Source organism: Sebastes umbrosus, chromosome 10 (genome assembly GCF_015220745.1).
Source record: "Sebastes umbrosus isolate fSebUmb1 chromosome 10, fSebUmb1.pri, whole genome shotgun sequence".
Lineage (NCBI taxonomy): Eukaryota > Metazoa > Chordata > Actinopteri > Perciformes > Sebastidae > Sebastes > Sebastes umbrosus.
In genome coordinates this window covers 24,112,103-24,132,048 of record NC_051278.1, presented here as the reverse complement: position 1 = coordinate 24,132,048, position 19,946 = coordinate 24,112,103, and the positions used below count along the sequence as shown (strand labels likewise).

Sequence of the window (19,946 nt, the reverse complement as noted above, 5' to 3'; positions counted from 1 at the left end):
TAAACCTGTTGCTGTAGCTGTGTAAATAATTCAAAATAGCACCATGATTACCACTGTAATACAACAATACTCAATGCTAATATCACTTCTGTATTAAATCAACACATAGATTGTTGTACTTGACAAATATTTATAAATGCAAATTACATATAGTACTTACTAGTGGTAGGTTTCTCAAAAACAGTGGTGACATTCACAGGCTCAGGAGTTGATGATAAGGTGGTTAAATGGCTTGTTGCTGTAAGAGTGGCTATAATCCAAAACAAGACAATGAATACTAGAGTAAAATGACAATAATGAATCCAAATACATCTTCTATATTAAATCAAAACATTTATAAATGACACTTGCAAAATATTTATAATTTACAATTTTATATTTATAATTTATAATAACTTACTAGTGGCAGGTTGCTCAGTAACAGTTACATGTACTGGCATCTGTAAGTCTCCTTTAACACACCAATACCAGCCGCTGCTCCCTGTCCTCAGTCCACTCATAGTCACAGTGAAAACATTGGGGACATTTGCATTGATGGTCACTCTTGTTCCATCTATTGATCCAGACGACGTCGTCACACAGGAGCTGCCCAGCCTGCACCACTTCATTTCTCCAGAGTTACTGTGACAATTGATGGTTATACTATGTCCTTTAAATCCTGTAATCTCCTGATGATCCACATAGAGACTGGGTGTATCTTAAGGGAAAACAAATAATATTCAATACAAAATTGCAGAAGCCTTTGGTACATGCTGGTGATGTTTCAGATGTCTTATCTGGTGGATAATTAATGTCCTAAACCTTTACATGTATTCTCTATAATTTAGAGTGACAAAGTAATTAAAAAATTGCAGCAAACAATTAGAACTTCCTCAGTGTTCACAAGGGATTTGAAATGTGCTTAAAGATATTTAGGGTCTCTTACCTCTGGTGACCAACAGGTGAAACCTCTCTCCGACATCTGACCATCCATCAATCTTCACAGCACACCAGTAATCATCAGCGTCCTCATCTGTCAGATCGTTTATGTTTACAGTGAAGATTCCTCTGCTTTTGTCATCAGAGATTGAAAACTTTCCTGAACTACTTGGTTGGTTTGTTTTAACTGCATAAGAGCAGGAGGACCAATGATTTCCTTTACACAAGTATTTTACATGGTTCATGTACTGTGAGTCATAGAGACATGGGATGGAGATTGAATCTCCAGCCTTAACTGACACTTCATTGACTGTTGTTATGCTGTGAATTCCTGCAACAAGAACAAATACAGCATTTTAATGCTTTTATTCACTAACAATAATCTTCCTTCAGATGACCTGCATGTAATAGATGTTCATACTAGCTGTTGTTTTACACATTAGGTCATTATATTCTTCAACATATTTGAAATACAAACTGGAGGGTATATTACTCAATGACATTTAAAGAATTAGATGCATAAAACCCCCACATTTCTAAATTGTAACATGAACCTAGTGACCGACCTGTGAGTCCAGTGATGATGAGAAGAAAGCTGAGATGAGCAGTCATGTTGGTGAGTGAGCAGAGTCAGATAAAACTACATGAACCAAGGCACTGACAGACTGATTTTCTATTTCCTCATTTTAGTAAATATACATCTGCAACACATCTCTCCTCCCCCTCCAACAGCTGCAGTTGATTAGATGACGTAGGTAAATAAATATATAACCTTTGCACAGTTTGTTGCTATACAACAACCATTAAGTTGTTTATCTTTATTTAGTTACATTTGAAATAATGACTGCTCTGAACATGAAATTAAATGTGCATTCACTTTTAAAGGAATGACAACAACATATACTTATAAAAAAACGAGTTAAAACACATGGCTAGTATACATTGAGAGCGTATAAACACCCTGAAAATAGAAATGAGAATGCAAATTTATACCTAATAATTAAACGCAGCACACCCAATATACAATACAACATTCATTGCAATGTTTTGCCGCTATGCAGAGGTGGATACAAATGCATGGCAAGGGTGAAAAAATCTACAACGAACAACTTGCTGCTGAGACGTCTTTTCAACCAGTTGGAGAACAAAAGACAAATGAAAATGAGGAAGGAATGGCAAAGAAACATGATGCAAGTTTATAAGCGACTCAATTTAAGGGCAACATTTTGACTTGGTGAGAACAAAATGGTTTCTATTTCCTCATTTTCTTAACCTTCCTCTTGTGTTAGCTTTCTGTTACCATCTCTTATGTTAACGGGTCGGTTTTGACCCATGTCTTAAATCAGCTGTAGAATACACATCTCTTGAATAAATTTGTTTTATTTATTTTTTCATTTTAATATTATTAACTATAGTAACATCTATGGTGTTACGGGTCAATTTCGACCCATATATATTTACTTCAAGAAAAAGGCTAAAAAGTCTTTTTTTCCAGCAATAGAACTTTAATACGAACACAAAATGAAAAGCGGAACAAGTCATAACACAAAATATAGATTTGCAAGGTCAAACAAACAACAACCAATCAAGCAAATCAAACCAATAGAAATCAATTACTAGTTCCAAAACGAATAAAAAACAAAATCAGAGTAAAAGTCTCTGTGTGCAAGAACTTGCATGTGTATGTGTGTGTGTTTAGATGCATGTGTGGCAAAAAGTGACACTTTTAGTGTGTTCTTTGCAGAGATATTTCTTGCAGTTGAAGCACAATATGTTTGTCTTTCTGTCCTTACTGCTTGGGCAGACCTGACACCTCTTTCTTTTAGAATCAGGTGGCCTGAGTGGGGTTGTGGCTGTGGCTGTTCTGGTTGGTGTTGAGGCAGGGCTGGCTGAGGAGGATGCTGGCGCGGATGCTCTTTGTGTTGCTGATGGCGTGGACGGAGTGCTAGGTGAGCTCTGCAGCTGTCTGACCAAGGCTGCAGCGTCTGGGTCTCGGGGCACCCGTTCCCTTCGCTCAATGTGTGGCTTGACAAGGGAATTTCCCAGCTCCTCAAGAAACATTCTCCGCTTGCTTTTTTTGGTTGAGTTCCACCCTTGGTGGATGTGGGTCCACAACACAAATGCATTATACATGCACACACATCAAGGATGTTGTAAAACACAACCATTGGCCATCTCCTGGTCATTCGCTGGCAAGTGTAGGTGGCAGTCAGCTTGTCCAGATTGTCCACTCCTCCTTTGTTTTTGTTATAGTCGAGGATAATTGTGGGCTTTTTGTCACTTCCTGATGACACAGCTGCATCTTTGTGAAGAGTAGACATAAGTATCACATTCCGGGTTTTTTTTGGACAATATGAGACAACAGTGGTGGTGTCTGTAAAAGCAAACTTTGAGGAAAGTGGAGCCCTGTCCTTCACCTGCAAGATTTCAGCAGGCAGCTCAGGTTTATTTTTCTTCACTGTGCCCACCATGGTAAGTTTCCTCCTGAGAAGTTCTTGTCCAAGGTCATAGCTGGTAAAGAAATTGTCACAAGTGATATTGTGACCCTGCAGTCCAGTAGTCATATCGAGGACCACACGTTTTCCTTGGTTTTTCTCAGGGATGCCACTCGCAGCTTTGCCTGTGTAAATCTGTAGATTCCAGGCATAGCTGGTTTTTGCATCACAGGCTGCCCAGATTTTTATGCCGTACTTCCCTGGCTTACTGGGTATGTATTGCCGGAAGGGGCATTTTCCTCGGAAAGGGACAAGACGTTCATCCACTGTCACCTCTGGCCCTGGGTTGAACATCAGTGGAAGGAGCTGCACCCATCTGTCCCAGACATCCCTGATGGGGGCAAGCTTGTCAGATCTTGCTCTGGTATCTCTGTTGTCAAATCTGAGGACTCTTGATATCATTTGAAAGGTCTGAAGTGACATTGTTGCCCGGAAAATATTTCTGCCTGTCGATGCGTCCCAGAGACTATCAGTGGCCTCATTGCAGGATCTGTACACTCCAGCAATAAGAAGAACACCAGTATAAGCATCCAGGTATTCCTCATCAATGTCTTTCCACATGTCGCCATGGACTTTTTTTCCTTCAAGGTTTGTCATAGCAATGATGACTCTTTTTAGTGACAATGGCATAAATAGCTCAAAACATGTCTTGATGTCACTGACTCTCGTCACAGCAAACCTTGTGATTCCAGGGGTCATTTTGATGACATTTGCAGCAGCTGCCCTGCCATGTACATCATGAGGTACTGAGCTCCAACAGATCTTACCATTTTTGGACTTGAATCTTTCAGCGGGAGCAGCTTCACCACCGGTGACCTCCTCATCAGACTCATCAGATGTGTCTGTGTCTTCTGGATGATACTCCACATTGTCTTCCTCCTCAGAAACCTGCTCATCCGTATCGCTATGCTGCTCTATGTCCTCTCCCTCATTTTCACCAAAAATATGATCCAGAACTTGTCTCACTGAAAATCTTCTTTTCATTTTTGCATGCTGCAAATTGGAGATGTGCACTCTGCAAGTCACCAACTCTATACTGAATTGACCTCACATGTCTGGACATGCCCGTCTTTGTTTGTTTTGTTTTTGTGCAGGTATACTGGATAACAAGGCAAAATGAGAATCCCCTAAAGCTCACATGATTGGGAGAGGAGCTGGCCGTCAGTGTGTTGGCTGACAGTGCACTTATGATTTCAGTTTTGGCTCTAATTATTGCTTTATAATCTTATTTTTATAACTGGGTCGAAACCGACCCTAACAACACAAAGGTCATAATTTCTACCAGAGCATTTTATAATTTAGTGAAAAAAAATGTTTTTGTTTTATTTTGTTGAAATAGAGGTTCCTGATAAAGTCAAAAAGCCTTGATGCAATAAACAAATTTATGTGGTTCTTTTATGCATTTAAAACCTAAAACGGGTCGGTGCCGACCCTAACACAAGAGGAAGGTTAAATATGCAATGCAACACTTAAAATCTCTCCTCCCCCTCCTGTAAGACAGTTGCAATTGGTTGGATGATAAATAAAAATACATATCCTTTGTACAGTTTGTTGTTCTACAGTAACCAGAATTGTACATCATGTCTACATCACTCTTAGCATCTGACAACTGGGTTAGAAAGAAGAGACAGACGTGAAACAGATCAATTGAACAGTTTAACCTTTAATTTTGCTTCATTCAATTACAAATGTGTATGATGAATCAATCAATTACCAACACAAAACAATGACAATATTGTCCAGAAACCCTCACAGGTACTGCATTTAGCATAAAAAATATGCTCAAATCATAACATGGCAAACTGCAGCCCAACAGGCAACAACAGCTGTCAGTGTGTCAGTGTGCTGACTTGACTATGACTTGCCCCAAACTGCATGTGATTATCATAAAGTGGGCATGTCTGTAAAGGGGAGACTCGTGGGTACCCATAGAACCCATTTTCATTCACATATCTTGAGGTCAGAGGTCAAGGGACCCCTTTGAAAATTGCAATGACAGTTTTTCCACGCCAACATTTTAACGGAAGTTTGGAGCATTATTTAAACTACATGGCTGGTACCGATGGATCCTTTAGGTTTTCTAGTTTCTTATGATGATATCTTCACTCTAGCTTTAAAACTGAGCCCACTACAACCTAAAAATCACAAGTTGCATTAAAAAGATTTTTGGTTAATGCGTTATCGTGTTAACGTTGACAGCCCTAATTATTTTGTACTCCTCTGCGCACTGCAAGTTGTTTGTCTTTATTTAGTTACATTTGACATAATTACTTCTCTAAACATGAAATTAAATGTGCATTCACTTTTAAAGGAATAACACCCTGAAAATAAAAATGAGGATTACATTATTACGAATTTATACCTAATAATTAAGCTCAGTAAACTCAATATACAATACAACATTTTTTGCAATGTTTTGCCGCTATGCAGAGGTGGATAGAAATGCATGGCAAGGGTGAAAAAACCAACAACAAACAACTTGCTGCTGAGACGTCTTTTCAACCAGTTGGAGAACAAAAGAAACTATGCAATGCAAAGCAAACATGATGCAAGTTTATAAGAGACTCAATTAAAGGGCAACATTTTGACTTGGTGAGAACAAAATGGTCGGCAGAAAATACTGAACTACAGTACGTAAAAAGAGTCAGACAGGGTTTGGTTATCTTAATATTCAATCTTTATATTCCATCCACATCACTCTCTGCATCAGACCTCTGGGTAAAGAAGGAGAGAGAGATATGAAAGTTTCCATTTTTTATGAAATTCAAATTTGTTTCATTTAATTACTGGTGTGGTTTGTAAAATAAAAATGATAAAAAGTGTACTCATGTGTGTTTAAGTGTACTTATATTGTGTAATATGAGTTATGGTTTTAATGGTTAAGGGTTACCTCATCTGAAGTTCTTCTCACGTATCTTACTCCCTCTTCAGCCTGTGTTGAAGGAGAAAAACACATCCAATTTACAGTAAGATTACAGAAGTTTACTAGATGGCATTACATTAGACTACATCAACAATACTTTACAATACTATATTATAGCTTTGTGATCACAGACATGTTTTGTTAAGTTCTGATTGTGGTTACTGTATCTTCTTAACAACAATAAATGTACAGTATAGAACTGTAGTAAACATAAACACATTACAATTAAATCATCTCTACTGTGTAATTCAGTTTGCTCTGTGAAAATATATATTAATCCACATATTGTACCGTTGTTGTGTCTGATGATTCTGCTCTGATCTGCACTAAAGGAGAGACAGAAAAAAAACACCTGTTATGGACTCTCAATGCTCGATGACAGTAATGCAAACTAGTCTTCAATTCAAACTAAATATTGTAGAATAAACAGAAATTTATAACAAAAATTGGTTTCATCAGTTCACCATTTACTTACTGTGTCTTTTGATCATAAAACAGATGAACCAAATCACCATGACAACGAGGAAGAACACGTTCGAAGGGATGCCGAAAATCTTTAGCTGTTCAGAAGGACTGCAGCAGGAAATTTGAATGCAAATTAATTAACAGTAAATAAATAAACAGAACAGTCTTATTTAAACAGTAGTCAAAAATATATTCATCATCCTGGTCGCATATTGCAGTTAAAAAGTTATTTAGTCTTACAGTAGAACTTATCTTCTAATGTCAGTAAAAACACATGTACAGATTCTTACAAGGACTGTTTTCTGGATCACAAAATGTCCACATTTCTCTAAATACTGTATGTTAATGCAAAGGCTGCTGACCTTGGGTGTACACCCTGAGCTGTGGGTGCAGGGTTGAGATTCACAGGTTCAAGAGTGGGTGACACAGGGGTTAAACCTGTTGCTGTAGCTGTGTAAATAATTCAAAATAGCACCATGATCACCACTGTAATACAACAATACTCAATGCTAATATCACTTCTGTATTAAATCAACACATAGATTGTTGTACTTGACAAATAATTATGAATGCATATTACTTATAGTACTTACTAGTGTCAGGTTTCTCAAAAACAGTTACATGTACTGGCATCTGTAAGTCTCCTTTAAGACACCAATACCAGCCGCTGCTCTCTGTCATCAGTTCACTCATAGTCACAGTGAAAACATTGGGGACACTCATACTAATGGTCCCTCTTGTTCCATCTATTGATCCAGACGACGTATTCACACAGAAGACATCCGGCCTGCACCACGCAATTTCTCCAGAGTTACGATAGTGACAATTGATGGTTATACTATATCCTTTATATCCTGTAATTTCCTGCTGATCCACATAGAGACCGGGTGTATCTTAAGGGAAAACAAATAGTATTCAAGAGAAAATTGCAGAATCCTTTGGTACATGCTGGTGATGTTTCAGATGTCTTATTACAACTGGTGGATAATTAATGTCCTCAACCTTTACATTTACTCTCTATAATTTTGAGTGCCAAAGTAATTAAAAAATTGCAGCAAACAATGAGAATCTCCTCAGTGTTCACAAGGGATTTTAAATGTTCAAGATGTTTAAGTTCTCTTACCTCTGGTGACCGAAAGGTGAAACTTCTCTCCGTCATGTGGCCCGTCATCAATCTCCACAGCACACCAGTAATAATCAGTGTCCTCATCAGTCAGATCTTTTATAGTCACAGTGAAGATTCCTCTGTTTTTGTCATCAGAGATTGAAAACTTTCCTGAACTACTTGGTTGGTTTGTTTTAACTGCATAAGAGCAGGAGGACAAAAAATGTCCTTTACAGAAGTATTTCACATGGTTCATGTACTGTGAGTCATAGAGACATGGGATGGAGATTGAATCTCCAGCCTTCACTGAAACTCCACTGACTGTTGTTATGCTGTGAATTCCTGCAACAAGAACAAATACAGCATTTTAATGCTTTTATTCATTAACAATAATCTTCCTTCAGATGACCTGCATGTAATAGATGTTCATATTAGCTGTTGTTTTACACATTAGGTCATTATATTCTTCAACATATTTGAAATACAAACTGGAGGGTATATGACACAATGACACCAAAACAAGACAATGAATACTAGAGTAAAATGACAATAATGAATCCAAATACATCTTCTATATTAAATCAAAACATTTATAAATGACACTTGAAAAATATTTATAATTTACAATTTTATATTTATAATTTATAATAACTTACTATTGGCAGGTTGCTCAGTAACATTTACATGTACTGGCATCTGTAAGTTTCCTTTAGCACACATATACCAGCCGCTGCTCTCTGTCATCAGTTCACTCATAGTCACAGTGAAAACATTGGGGACACTCCTACTGATGGTCACTCTTGTTCCATCTATTAATCCAGACGACGTGTTCACACAGGAGCTGCCCCTGCACCACGCACTTTCTCCAGAGTTATGATAGTGACAATTGATGGTTATATCACCTCCTTCAAATCCGGTAATCTCCTGATGATCCACATAGAGACTGGGCGTATCTTAAGGGAAAACAAATAGTATTCAATAGAAAATTGCAGAAGCCTTTGGTACATGCTGGTGATGTTTCAGACGTCTTATTACAACTGGTGGATAATTAATGTCCTCAACCTTTACATTTACTCTCTATAATTTTGAGTGCCAAAGTAATTAAAAAATTGCAGCAAACAATGAGAATCTCCTCAGTGTTCACAAGGGATTTTAAATGTTGAAGATGCTTTAAGGTCTCTTACCTCTGGTGACCGAAAGGTGAAACTTCTCTCCGTCATGTGGCCTTTCATCAATCTCCACAGCACACCAGTAATCATCAGCGTCTTTATCCGTCAGATCTTTCATAGTCACAGTGAAGATTCCTCTGCTTTTGTCATCAGAGATTGAAAACTTTCCTGAACTACTTGGTTGGTTTGTTTTAATTACATCAGAGCAGGAGGACCAATGATTTCCTTTACAGAAGTATTTCACATGGTTCATGTGCTGTGAGTCATAGAGACATGGGATGGAGATTGAATCTCCAGCCTTCACTGACACTTCACTGACTGTTGTTATGGTGTGAATTCCTGCAAAAAGAACAAATACAGCATTTTAATGCTTTTATTCACTAACAATAATCTTCCTTCAGATGACCTGCATGTAATAGATGTTCATATTATCTGTTGTTTTACACATCAGGTCATTATATTCTTCAACATATTTGAAATACAAACTGGAGGGTATATTACTCAATGACACCAAAACAAGACAATGAATACTAGAGTAAAATGACAATAATGAATCCAAATATATATTCTATATTAAATCAAAACATTTATAAATGACACTTGAAAAATATTTATAATTTACAATTTTATATTTATAATTGATAATAACTTACTATTGGCAGGTTGCTCAGTAACAGTTACATGTACTGGCATCTGTAAGTCTCCTTTAACACACATATACCAGCCGCTGCTCTCTGTCCTCAGTTCACTCATAGTCACAGTGAAAACATTGGGGACACTCCTACTGATGGTTACTCTTGTTCCATCTATTGATCCAGACGACGTCGTCACACAGGAGCTGCCCCTGCACCACGCACTTTCTCCAGGGTTATGATAGTGACAATTGATGGTTATACTATATCCTTTATATCCGGTAATCTCCTGATGATCCACATAGAGACCGGGCGTATCTTAAGGGAAAACAAATAGTATTCAATAGAAAATTGCAGAAGCCTTTGGACATGCTGGTGATGTTTCAGACGTCTTATTACAACTGGTGGATAATTAATGTCCTCAACCTTTACATTTACTCTCTATAATTTTGAGTGCCAAAGTAATTAAAAAATTGCAGCAAACAATGAGAATCTCCTCAGTGTTCACAAGGGATTTTAAATGTTGAAGATGCTTTAAGTTCTCTTACCTCTGGTGACCGAAAGGTGAAACTTCTCTCCGTCATGTGGCCTGTCATCAATCTCCACAGCACACCAATAATCATCAGCGTCTTTATCCGTCACATCTTTCATAGTCACAGTGAAGATTCCTCTGCTTTTGTCATCAGAGATTGAAAACTTTCCTGAACTACTTGGTTGGTTTGTTTTAACTGCATCAGAGCAGGAGGACCAATGATTTCCTTTACAGAAGTATTTCACATGGTTCTTGTGCTGTGAGTCATAGAGACATGGGATGGAGATTGAATCTCCAGCCTTCACTGACACTTCACTGACTGTTGTTATGGTGTGAATTCCTGCAAAAAGAACAAATACAGCATTTGAATGCTTTTATTCATTAACAATAATCTTCCTTCAGATGACCTGCATGTAATAGATGTTCATATTAGCTGTTGTTTTACACATTAGGTCATTATATTCTTCAACATATTTGAAATACAAACTGGAGGGTATATTACTCAATGACACCAAAACTAGACAATGAATACTAGAGTAAAATGACAATAATGAATCCAAATACATCTTCTATATTAAATCAAAACATTTATAAATGACACTTGAAAATTATTTATAATTTACAATTTTATATTTATAATTTATAATAACTTACTATTGGCAGGTTGCTCAGTAACAGTGAAATGTACTGGCATCTGTAAGTCTCCTTTAAGACACCAATACCAGCCGCTGCTCTCTGTCATCAGTTCACTCATAGTCACAGTGAAAACATTGGGGACACTCCTACTGATGGTCACTCTTGTTCCATCTATTAATCCAGACGACGTCGTCACACAGGAGCTGCCCAGCCTGCACCACGCACTTTCTCCAGAGTTATGATAGTGACAATTGATGGTTATACTATATCCTTTATATCCTGTAATCTCCTGATGATCCACATAGAGACTGGGCGTATCTTAAGGGAAAACAAATAGTATTCAATAGAAAATTGCAGAAGCCTTTGGACATGCTGGTGATGTTTCAGACGTCTTAATACAACTGGTGGATAATTAATGTCCTCAACCTTTACATTTACTCTCTATAATTTTGAGTGTCAAAGTAATTACAAAATTGCAGCAAACAATGAGAATCTCCTCAGTGTTCACAAGGGATTTTAAATGTTGAAGATGCTTTAAGGTCTCTTACCTCTGGTGACCGAAAGGTGAAACTTCTCTCCGTCATGTGGCCCGTCATCAATCTCCACAGCACACCAGTAATCATCAGTGTCCTCATCAGTCACATCTTTTATAGTCACAGTGAAGATTCCTCTGCTTTTGTCATCAGAGATTGAAAACTTTCCTGAACTACTTGGTTGGTTTGTTTTAACTGCATCAGAGCAGGAGGACCAATGATTTCCTTTACAGAAGTATTTCACATGGTTCATGTGCTGTGAGTCATAGAGACATGGGATAGTGACCGAATCTCCAGCCTTCCCTGACACTCCACTGACTGTTGTTATGGTGTGAATTCCTGCAAAAATAACAAATACAGCATTTTAATGCTTTTATTCATTACTAATAATCTTCCTTCAGATGACCTGCATGTAATAGATGTTCATATTATCTGTTGTTTCACACATTAGGTCATTATATTCTTCAACATATTTGAAATACAAACTGGAGGGTATATGACACAATGACACCAAAACAAGACAATGAATACTAGAGTAAAATGACAATAATGAATCCAAATACATCTTCTATAATAAATCAAAACATTTATAAATGACACTTGAAAATTATTTATAATTTACAATTTTATATTTAGAATTTATAATAACTTACTATTGGCAGGTTGCTCAGTAACAGTTACATGTACTGGCATCTGTAAGTCTCCTTTAAGACACCAATACCAGCCGCTGCTCTCTGTCATCAGTTCACTCATAGTCACAGTGAAAACATTGGGGACACTCCTACTGATGGTCACTCTTGTTCCATCTATTAATCCAGACGACGTCGTCACACAGGAGCTGCCCAGCCTGCACCACGCACTTTCTCCAGAGTTATGATAGTGACAATTGATGGTTATACTATATCCTTTATATCCTGTAATCTCCTGATGATCCACATAGAGACTGGGCGTATCTTAAGGGAAAACAAATAGTATTCAATAGAAAATTGCAGAAGCCTTTGGACATGCTGGTGATGTTTCAGACGTCTTAATACAACTGGTGGATAATTAATGTCCTCAACCTTTACATTTACTCTCTATAATTTTGAGTGTCAAAGTAATTAAAAAATTGCAGCAAACAATGAGAATCTCCTCAGTGTTCACAAGGGATTTTAAATGTTGAAGATGTTTAAGGTCTCTTACCTCTGGTGACCGAAAGGTGAAACTTCTCTCCGTCATGTGGCCTGTCATCAATCTCCACAGCACACCAGTAATCATCAGCGTCTTTATCCGTCACATCTTTTATAGTCACAGTGAAGATTCCTCTGCTTTTGTCAACAGAGACTGAAAACTTTCCTGAACTACTTGGTTGGTTTGATTTAACTGCATCAGAGCAGGAGGACCAATGATTTCCTTTACAGAAGTATTTCACATGGTTCATGTGCTGTGAGTCATAGAGACATGGGATAGTGACCGAATCTCCAGCCTTCCCTGACACTCCACTGACTGTTGTTATGGTGTGAATTCCTGCAAAAATAACAAATACAGCATTTGAATGCTTTTATTCATTAACAATAATCTTCCTTCAGATGACCTGCATGTAATAGATGTTCATACTATCTGTTGTTTTACACATCAGGTCATTATATTCTTCAACATATTTGAAATACAAACTGGAGGGTATATTACTCAATGACACCAAAACTAGACAATGAATACTAGAGTAAAATGACAATAATGAATCCAAATACATATTCTATATTAAATCAAAACATTTATAAATGACACTTGAAAATTATTTATAATTTACAATTTTATATTTATAATTTATAATAACTTACTATTGGCAGGTTGCTCAGTAACAGTTAAATGTACTGGCATCTGTAAGTCTCCTTTAAGACACCAATACCAGCCGCTGCTCTCTGTCCTCAGTTCACTCATAGTCACAGTGAAAACATTGGGGACACTCCTACTGATGGTCACTCTTGTTCCATCTATTGATCCAGACGACGTCGTCACACAGGAGCTGCCCAGCCTGCACCACGCACTTTCTCCAGAGTTATGATAGTGACAATTGATGGTTATACTATATCCTTTATATCCTGTAATCTCCTGATGATCCACATAGAGACTGGGCGTATCTTAAGGGAAAACAAATAGTATTCAATAGAAAATTGCAGAAGCCTTTGGTACATGCTGGTGATGTTTCAGACGTCTTATTACAACTGGTGGATAATTAATGTCCTAAACCTTTACATTTACTCTCTATAATTTTGAGTGCCAAAGTAATTAAAAAATTGCAGCAAACAATGAGAATCTCCTCAGTGTTCACAAGAGATTTTAAATGTTGAAGATGTTTAAGGTCTCTTACCTCTGGTGACCGAAAGGTGAAACTTCTCTCCGTCATGTGGCCTGTCATCAATCTCCACAGCACACCAGTAATCATCAGCGTCTTTATCCGTCACATCTTTTATAGTCACAGTGAAGATTCCTCTGCTTTTGTCAACAGAGACTGAAAACTTTCCTGAATTACTTGGTTGGTTTGATTTAACTGCATCAGAGCAGGAGGACCAATGATTTCCTTTACAGAAGTATTTCACATGGTTCATGTGCTGTGAGTCATAGAGACATGGGATGGAGATTGAATCTCCAGCCTTCACTGACACTTCACTGACTGTTGTTATGGTGTGAATTCCTGCAACAAGAACAAATACAGCATTTTAATGCTTTTATTCACTAACAATAATCTTCCTTCAGATGACCTGCATGTAATAGATGTTCATACTAGCTGTTGTTTTACACATCAGGTCATTATATTCTTCAACATATTTGAAATACAAACTAGAGGGTATATTACTCAATGACACCAAAACAAGACAATGAATACTAGAGTAAAATGACAATAATGAATCCAAATACATCTTCTATATTAAATCAAAACATTTATAAATGACACTTGAAAATTATTTATAATTTACAATTTTATATTTATAATTTATAATAACTTACTATCGGCAGGTTGCTCAGTAACAGTTACATGTACTGGCATCTGTAAGTCTCCTTTAACACACATATACCAGCCGCTGCTCTCTGTCATCAGTTCACTCATAGTCACAGTGAAAACATTGGGGACACTCCTACTGATGGTTACTTTTGTTCCATCTATTGATCCAGACGACGTCGTCACACAGGAGCTGCCCCTGCACCACGCACTTTCTCCAGGGTTATGATAGTGACAATTGATGGTTATACTATATCCTTTATATCCTGTAATCTCCTGCTGATCCACATAGAGACCGGGTGTATCTTAAGGGAAAACAAATAGTATTCAATAGAAAATTGCAGAAGCCTTTGGACATGCTGGTGATGTTTCAGACGTCTTATTACAACTGGTGGATAATTAATGTCCTCAACTTTTACATTTACTCTCTATAACTTTGAGTGCCAAAGTAATTAAAAAATTGCAGCAAACAATGAGAATCTCCTCAGTGTTCACAAGGGATTTTAAATGTTGAAGATGCTTTAAATTCTCTTACCTCTGGTGACCGAAAGGTGAAACTTCTCTCCGTCATGTGGCCTTTCATCAATCTCCACAGCACACCAGTAATCATCAGCGTCTTTATCCGTCACATCTTTTATAGTCACAGTGAAGATTCCTCTGCTTTTGTCAACAGAGACTGAAAACTTTCCTGAACTACTTGGTTGGTTTGATTTAACTGCATCAGAGCAGGAGGACCAATGATTTCCTTTACAGAAGTATTTCACATGGTTCATGTGCTGTGAGTCATAGAGACATGGGATAGTGACCGAATCTCCAGCCTTCCCTGACACTCCACTGACTGTTGTTATGGTGTGAATTCCTGCAAAAATAACAAATACAGCATTTTAATGCTTTTATTCATTAACAATAATCTTCCTTCAGATGACCTGCATGTAATAGATGTTCATACTATCTGTTGTTTTACACATCAGGTCATTATATTCTTCAACATATTTGAAATACAAACTGGAGGGTATATTACTCAATGACACCAAAACTAGACAATGAATACTAGAGTAAAATGACAATAATGAATCCAAATACATATTCTATATTAAATCAAAACATTTATAAATGACACTTGAAAATTATTTATAATTTACAATTTTATATTTATAATTTATAATAACTTACTATTGGCAGGTTGCTCAGTAACAGTTAAATGTACTGGCATCTGTAAGTCTCCTTTAAGACACCAATACCAGCCGCTGCTCTCTGTCCTCAGTTCACTCATAGTCACAGTGAAAACATTGGGGACACTCCTACTGATGGTCACTCTTGTTCCATCTATTGATCCAGACGACGTCGTCACACAGGAGCTGCCCAGCCTGCACCACGCACTTTCTCCAGAGTTATGATAGTGACAATTGATGGTTATACTATATCCTTTATATCCTGTAATCTCCTGATGATCCACATAGAGACTGGGCGTATCTTAAGGGAAAACAAATAGTATTCAATAGAAAATTGCAGAAGCCTTTGGTACATGCTGGTGATGTTTCAGACGTCTTATTACAACTGGTGGATAATTAATGTCCTAAACCTTTACATTTACTCTCTATAATTTTGAGTGCCAAAGTAATTAAAAAATTGCAGCAAACAATGAGAATCTCCTCAGTGTTCACAAGGGATTTTAAATGTTGAAGATGTTTAAGGTCTCTTACCTCTGGTGACCGAAAGGTGAAACTTCTCTCCGTCATGTGGCCTGTCATCAATCTCCACAGCACACCAGTAATCATCAGCGTCTTTATCCGTCACATCTTTTATAGTCACAGTGAAGATTCCTCTGCTTTTGTCAACAGAGACTGAAAACTTTCCTGAATTACTTGGTTGGTTTGATTTAACTGCATCAGAGCAGGAGGACCAATGATTTCCTTTACAGAAGTATTTCACATGGTTCATGTGCTGTGAGTCATAGAGACATGGGATGGAGATTGAATCTCCAGCCTTCACTGACACTTCACTGACTGTTGTTATGGTGTGAATTCCTGCAACAAGAACAAATACAGCATTTTAATGCTTTTATTCATTAACAATAATCTTCCTTCAGATGACCTGCATGTAATAGATGTTCATACTAGCTGTTGTTTTACACATCAGGTCATTATATTCTTCAACATATTTGAAATACAAACTGGAGGGTATATTACTCAATGACACCAAAACAAGACAATGAATACTAGAGTAAAATGACAATAATGAATCCAAATACATCTTCTATATTAAATCAAAACATTTATAAATGACACTTGAAAATTATTTATAATTTACAATTTTATATTTATAATTTATAATAACTTACTATCGGCAGGTTGCTCAGTAACAGTTACATGTACTGGCATCTGTAAGTCTCCTTTAACACACATATACCAGCCGCTGCTCTCTGTCATCAGTTCACTCATAGTCACAGTGAAAACATTGGGGACACTCCTACTGATGGTTACTTTTGTTCCATCTATTGATCCAGACGACGTCGTCACACAGGAGCTGCCCCTGCACCACGCACTTTCTCCAGGGTTATGATAGTGACAATTGATGGTTATACTATATCCTTTATATCCTGTAATCTCCTGCTGATCCACATAGAGACCGGGTGTATCTTAAGGGAAAACAAATAGTATTCAATAGAAAATTGCAGAAGCCTTTGGACATGCTGGTGATGTTTCAGACGTCTTATTACAACTGGTGGATAATTAATGTCCTCAACCTTTACATTTACTCTCTATAACTTTGAGTGCCAAAGTAATTAAAAAATTGCAGCAAACAATGAGAATCTCCTCAGTGTTCACAAGGGATTTTAAATGTTGAAGATGCTTTAAGTTCTCTTACCTCTGGTGACCGAAAGGTGAAACTTCTCTCCGTCATGTGGCCTTTCATCAATCTCCACAGCACACCAGTAATCATCAGCGTCTTTATCCGTCACATCTTTTATAGTCACAGTGAAGATTCCTCTGCTTTTGTCAACAGAGACTGAAAACTTTCCTGAACTACTTGGTTGGTTTGATTTAACTGCATCAGAGCAGGAGGACCAATGATTTCCTTTACAGAAGTATTTCACATGGTTCATGTGCTGTGAGTCATAGAGACATGGGATAGTGACCGAATCTCCAGCCTTCCCTGACACTCCACTGACTGTTGTTATGGTGTGAATTCCTGCAAAAATAACAAATACAGCATTTTAATGCTTTTATTCATTACTAATAATCTTCCTTCAGATGACCTGCATGTAATAGATGTTCATATTATCTGTTGTTTCACACATTAGGTCATTATATTCTTCAACATATTTGAAATACAAACTGGAGGGTATATGACACAATGACACCAAAACAAGACAATGAATACTAGAGTAAAATGACAATAATGAATCCAAATACATCTTCTATAATAAATCAAAACATTTATAAATGACACTTGAAAATTATTTATAATTTACAATTTTATATTTAGAATTTATAATAACTTACTATTGGCAGGTTGCTCAGTAACAGTTACATGTACTGGCATCTGTAAGTCTCCTTTAAGACACCAATACCAGCCGCTGCTCTCTGTCATCAGTTCACTCATAGTCACAGTGAAAACATTGGGGACACTCCTACTGATGGTCACTCTTGTTCCATCTATTAATCCAGACGACGTCGTCACACAGGAGCTGCCCAGCCTGCACCACGCACTTTCTCCAGAGTTATGATAGTGACAATTGATGGTTATACTATATCCTTTATATCCTGTAATCTCCTGATGATCCACATAGAGACTGGGCGTATCTTAAGGGAAAACAAATAGTATTCAATAGAAAATTGCAGAATCCTTTGGTACATGCTGGTGATGTTTCAGACGTCTTATTACAACTGGTGGATAATTAATGTCCTAAACCTTTACATTTACTCTCTATAATTTTGAGTGCCAAAGTAATTAAAAAATTGCAGCAAACAATGAGAATCTCCTCAGTGTTCACAAGAGATTTTAAATGTTGAAGATGTTTAAGGTCTCTTACCTCTGGTGACCGAAAGGTGAAACTTCTCTCCGTCATGTGGCCCGTCATCAATCTCCACAGCACACCAGTAATCATCAGCGTCTTTATCCGTCACATCTTTTATAGTCACAGTGAAGATTCCTCTGCTTTTGTCAACAGAGACTGAAAACTTTCCTGAATTACTTGGTTGGTTTGATTTAACTGCATCAGAGCAGGAGGACCAATGATTTCCTTTACAGAAGTATTTCACATGGTTCATGTGCTGTGAGTCATAGAGACATGGGATGGAGATTGAATCTCCAGCCTTCACTGACACTTCACTGACTGTTGTTATGGTGTGAATTCCTGCAACAAGAACAAATACAGCATTTTAATGCTTTTATTCACTAACAATAATCTTCCTTCAGATGACCTGCATGTAATAGATGTTCATACTAGCTGTTGTTTTACACATCAGGTCATTATATTCTTCAACATATTTGAAATACAAACTGGAGGGTATATTACTCAATGACACCAAAACAAGACAATGAATACTAGAGTAAAATGACAATAATGAATCCAAATACATCTTCTATATTAAATCAAAACATCTATAAATGACACTTGAAAAATATTTATAATTTACAATTTTATATTTAGAATTTATAATAACTTACTATCGGCAGGTTGCTCAGTAACAGTTACATGTACTGGCATCTGTAAGTCTCCTTTAACACACATATACCAGCCGCTGCTCTCTGTCATCAGTTTCACTCATAGTCACAGTGAAAACATTGGGGACACTCCTACTGATGGTTACTCTTGTTCCATCTATTGATCCAGACGACGTCGTCACACAGGAGCTGCCCCTGCACCACGCACTTTCTCCAGGGTTATGATAGTGACAATTGATGGTTATACTATATCCTTTATATCCTGTAATCTCCTGCTGATCCACATAGAGACCGGGTGTATCTTAAGGGAAAACAAATAGTATTCAATAGAAAATTGCAGAAGCCTTTGGACATGCTGGTGATGTTTCAGACGTCTTATTACAACTGGTGGATAATTAATGTCCTCAACCTTTACATTTACTCTCTATAACTTTGAGTGCCAAAGTAATTAAAAAATTGCAGCAAACAATGAGAATCTCCTCAGTGTTCACAAGGGATTTTAAATGTTGAAGATGCTTTAAGTTCTCTTACCTCTGGTGACCGAAAGGTGAAACTTCTCTCCGTCATGTGGCCTTTCATCAATCTCCACAGCACACCAGTAATCATCAGCGTCTTTATCCGTCACATCTTTTATAGTCACAGTGAAGATTCCTCTGCTTTTGTCAACAGAGACTGAAAACTTTCCTGAACTACTTGGTTGGTTTGATTTAACTGCATCAGAGCAGGAGGACCAATGATTTCCTTTACAGAAGTATTTCACATGGTTCATGTGCTGTGAGTCATAGAGACATGGGATAGTGACCGAATCTCCAGCCTTCCCTGACACTCCACTGACTGTTGTTATGGTGTGAATTCCTGCAAAAATAACAAATACAGCATTTTAATGC

General features: G+C 37.3%; 1 protein-coding gene across 1 annotated transcript in view; it reads right to left on the bottom strand.

Annotated features, from left to right (window-relative positions):
• The window catches only part of LOC119495339, a 296,329-nt gene that overhangs the window by 22,316 nt on the left and 254,067 nt on the right, over positions 1-19,946 (bottom strand). Inside the window, exons 15-33 of the mRNA XM_037781700.1 lie at positions 18,425-18,748; positions 17,895-18,194; positions 17,257-17,580; positions 16,730-17,026; positions 16,092-16,415; positions 15,562-15,861; positions 14,924-15,247; positions 14,397-14,693; positions 13,759-14,082; positions 13,229-13,528; positions 12,591-12,914; positions 12,062-12,361; positions 11,424-11,747; positions 10,894-11,193; positions 10,256-10,579; positions 9,729-10,025; positions 9,091-9,414; positions 8,563-8,859; positions 7,925-8,248 (exon numbers count right to left, since the gene is read on the bottom strand). Coding sequence (XP_037637628.1) covers positions 7,925-8,248; positions 8,563-8,859; positions 9,091-9,414; positions 9,729-10,025; positions 10,256-10,579; positions 10,894-11,193; positions 11,424-11,747; positions 12,062-12,361; positions 12,591-12,914; positions 13,229-13,528; positions 13,759-14,082; positions 14,397-14,693; positions 14,924-15,247; positions 15,562-15,861; positions 16,092-16,415; positions 16,730-17,026; positions 17,257-17,580; positions 17,895-18,194; positions 18,425-18,748 — 5,928 coding nt within the window. The remainder of the gene's footprint in view (positions 1-7,924; positions 8,249-8,562; positions 8,860-9,090; positions 9,415-9,728; positions 10,026-10,255; positions 10,580-10,893; positions 11,194-11,423; positions 11,748-12,061; positions 12,362-12,590; positions 12,915-13,228; positions 13,529-13,758; positions 14,083-14,396; positions 14,694-14,923; positions 15,248-15,561; positions 15,862-16,091; positions 16,416-16,729; positions 17,027-17,256; positions 17,581-17,894; positions 18,195-18,424; positions 18,749-19,946) is intronic.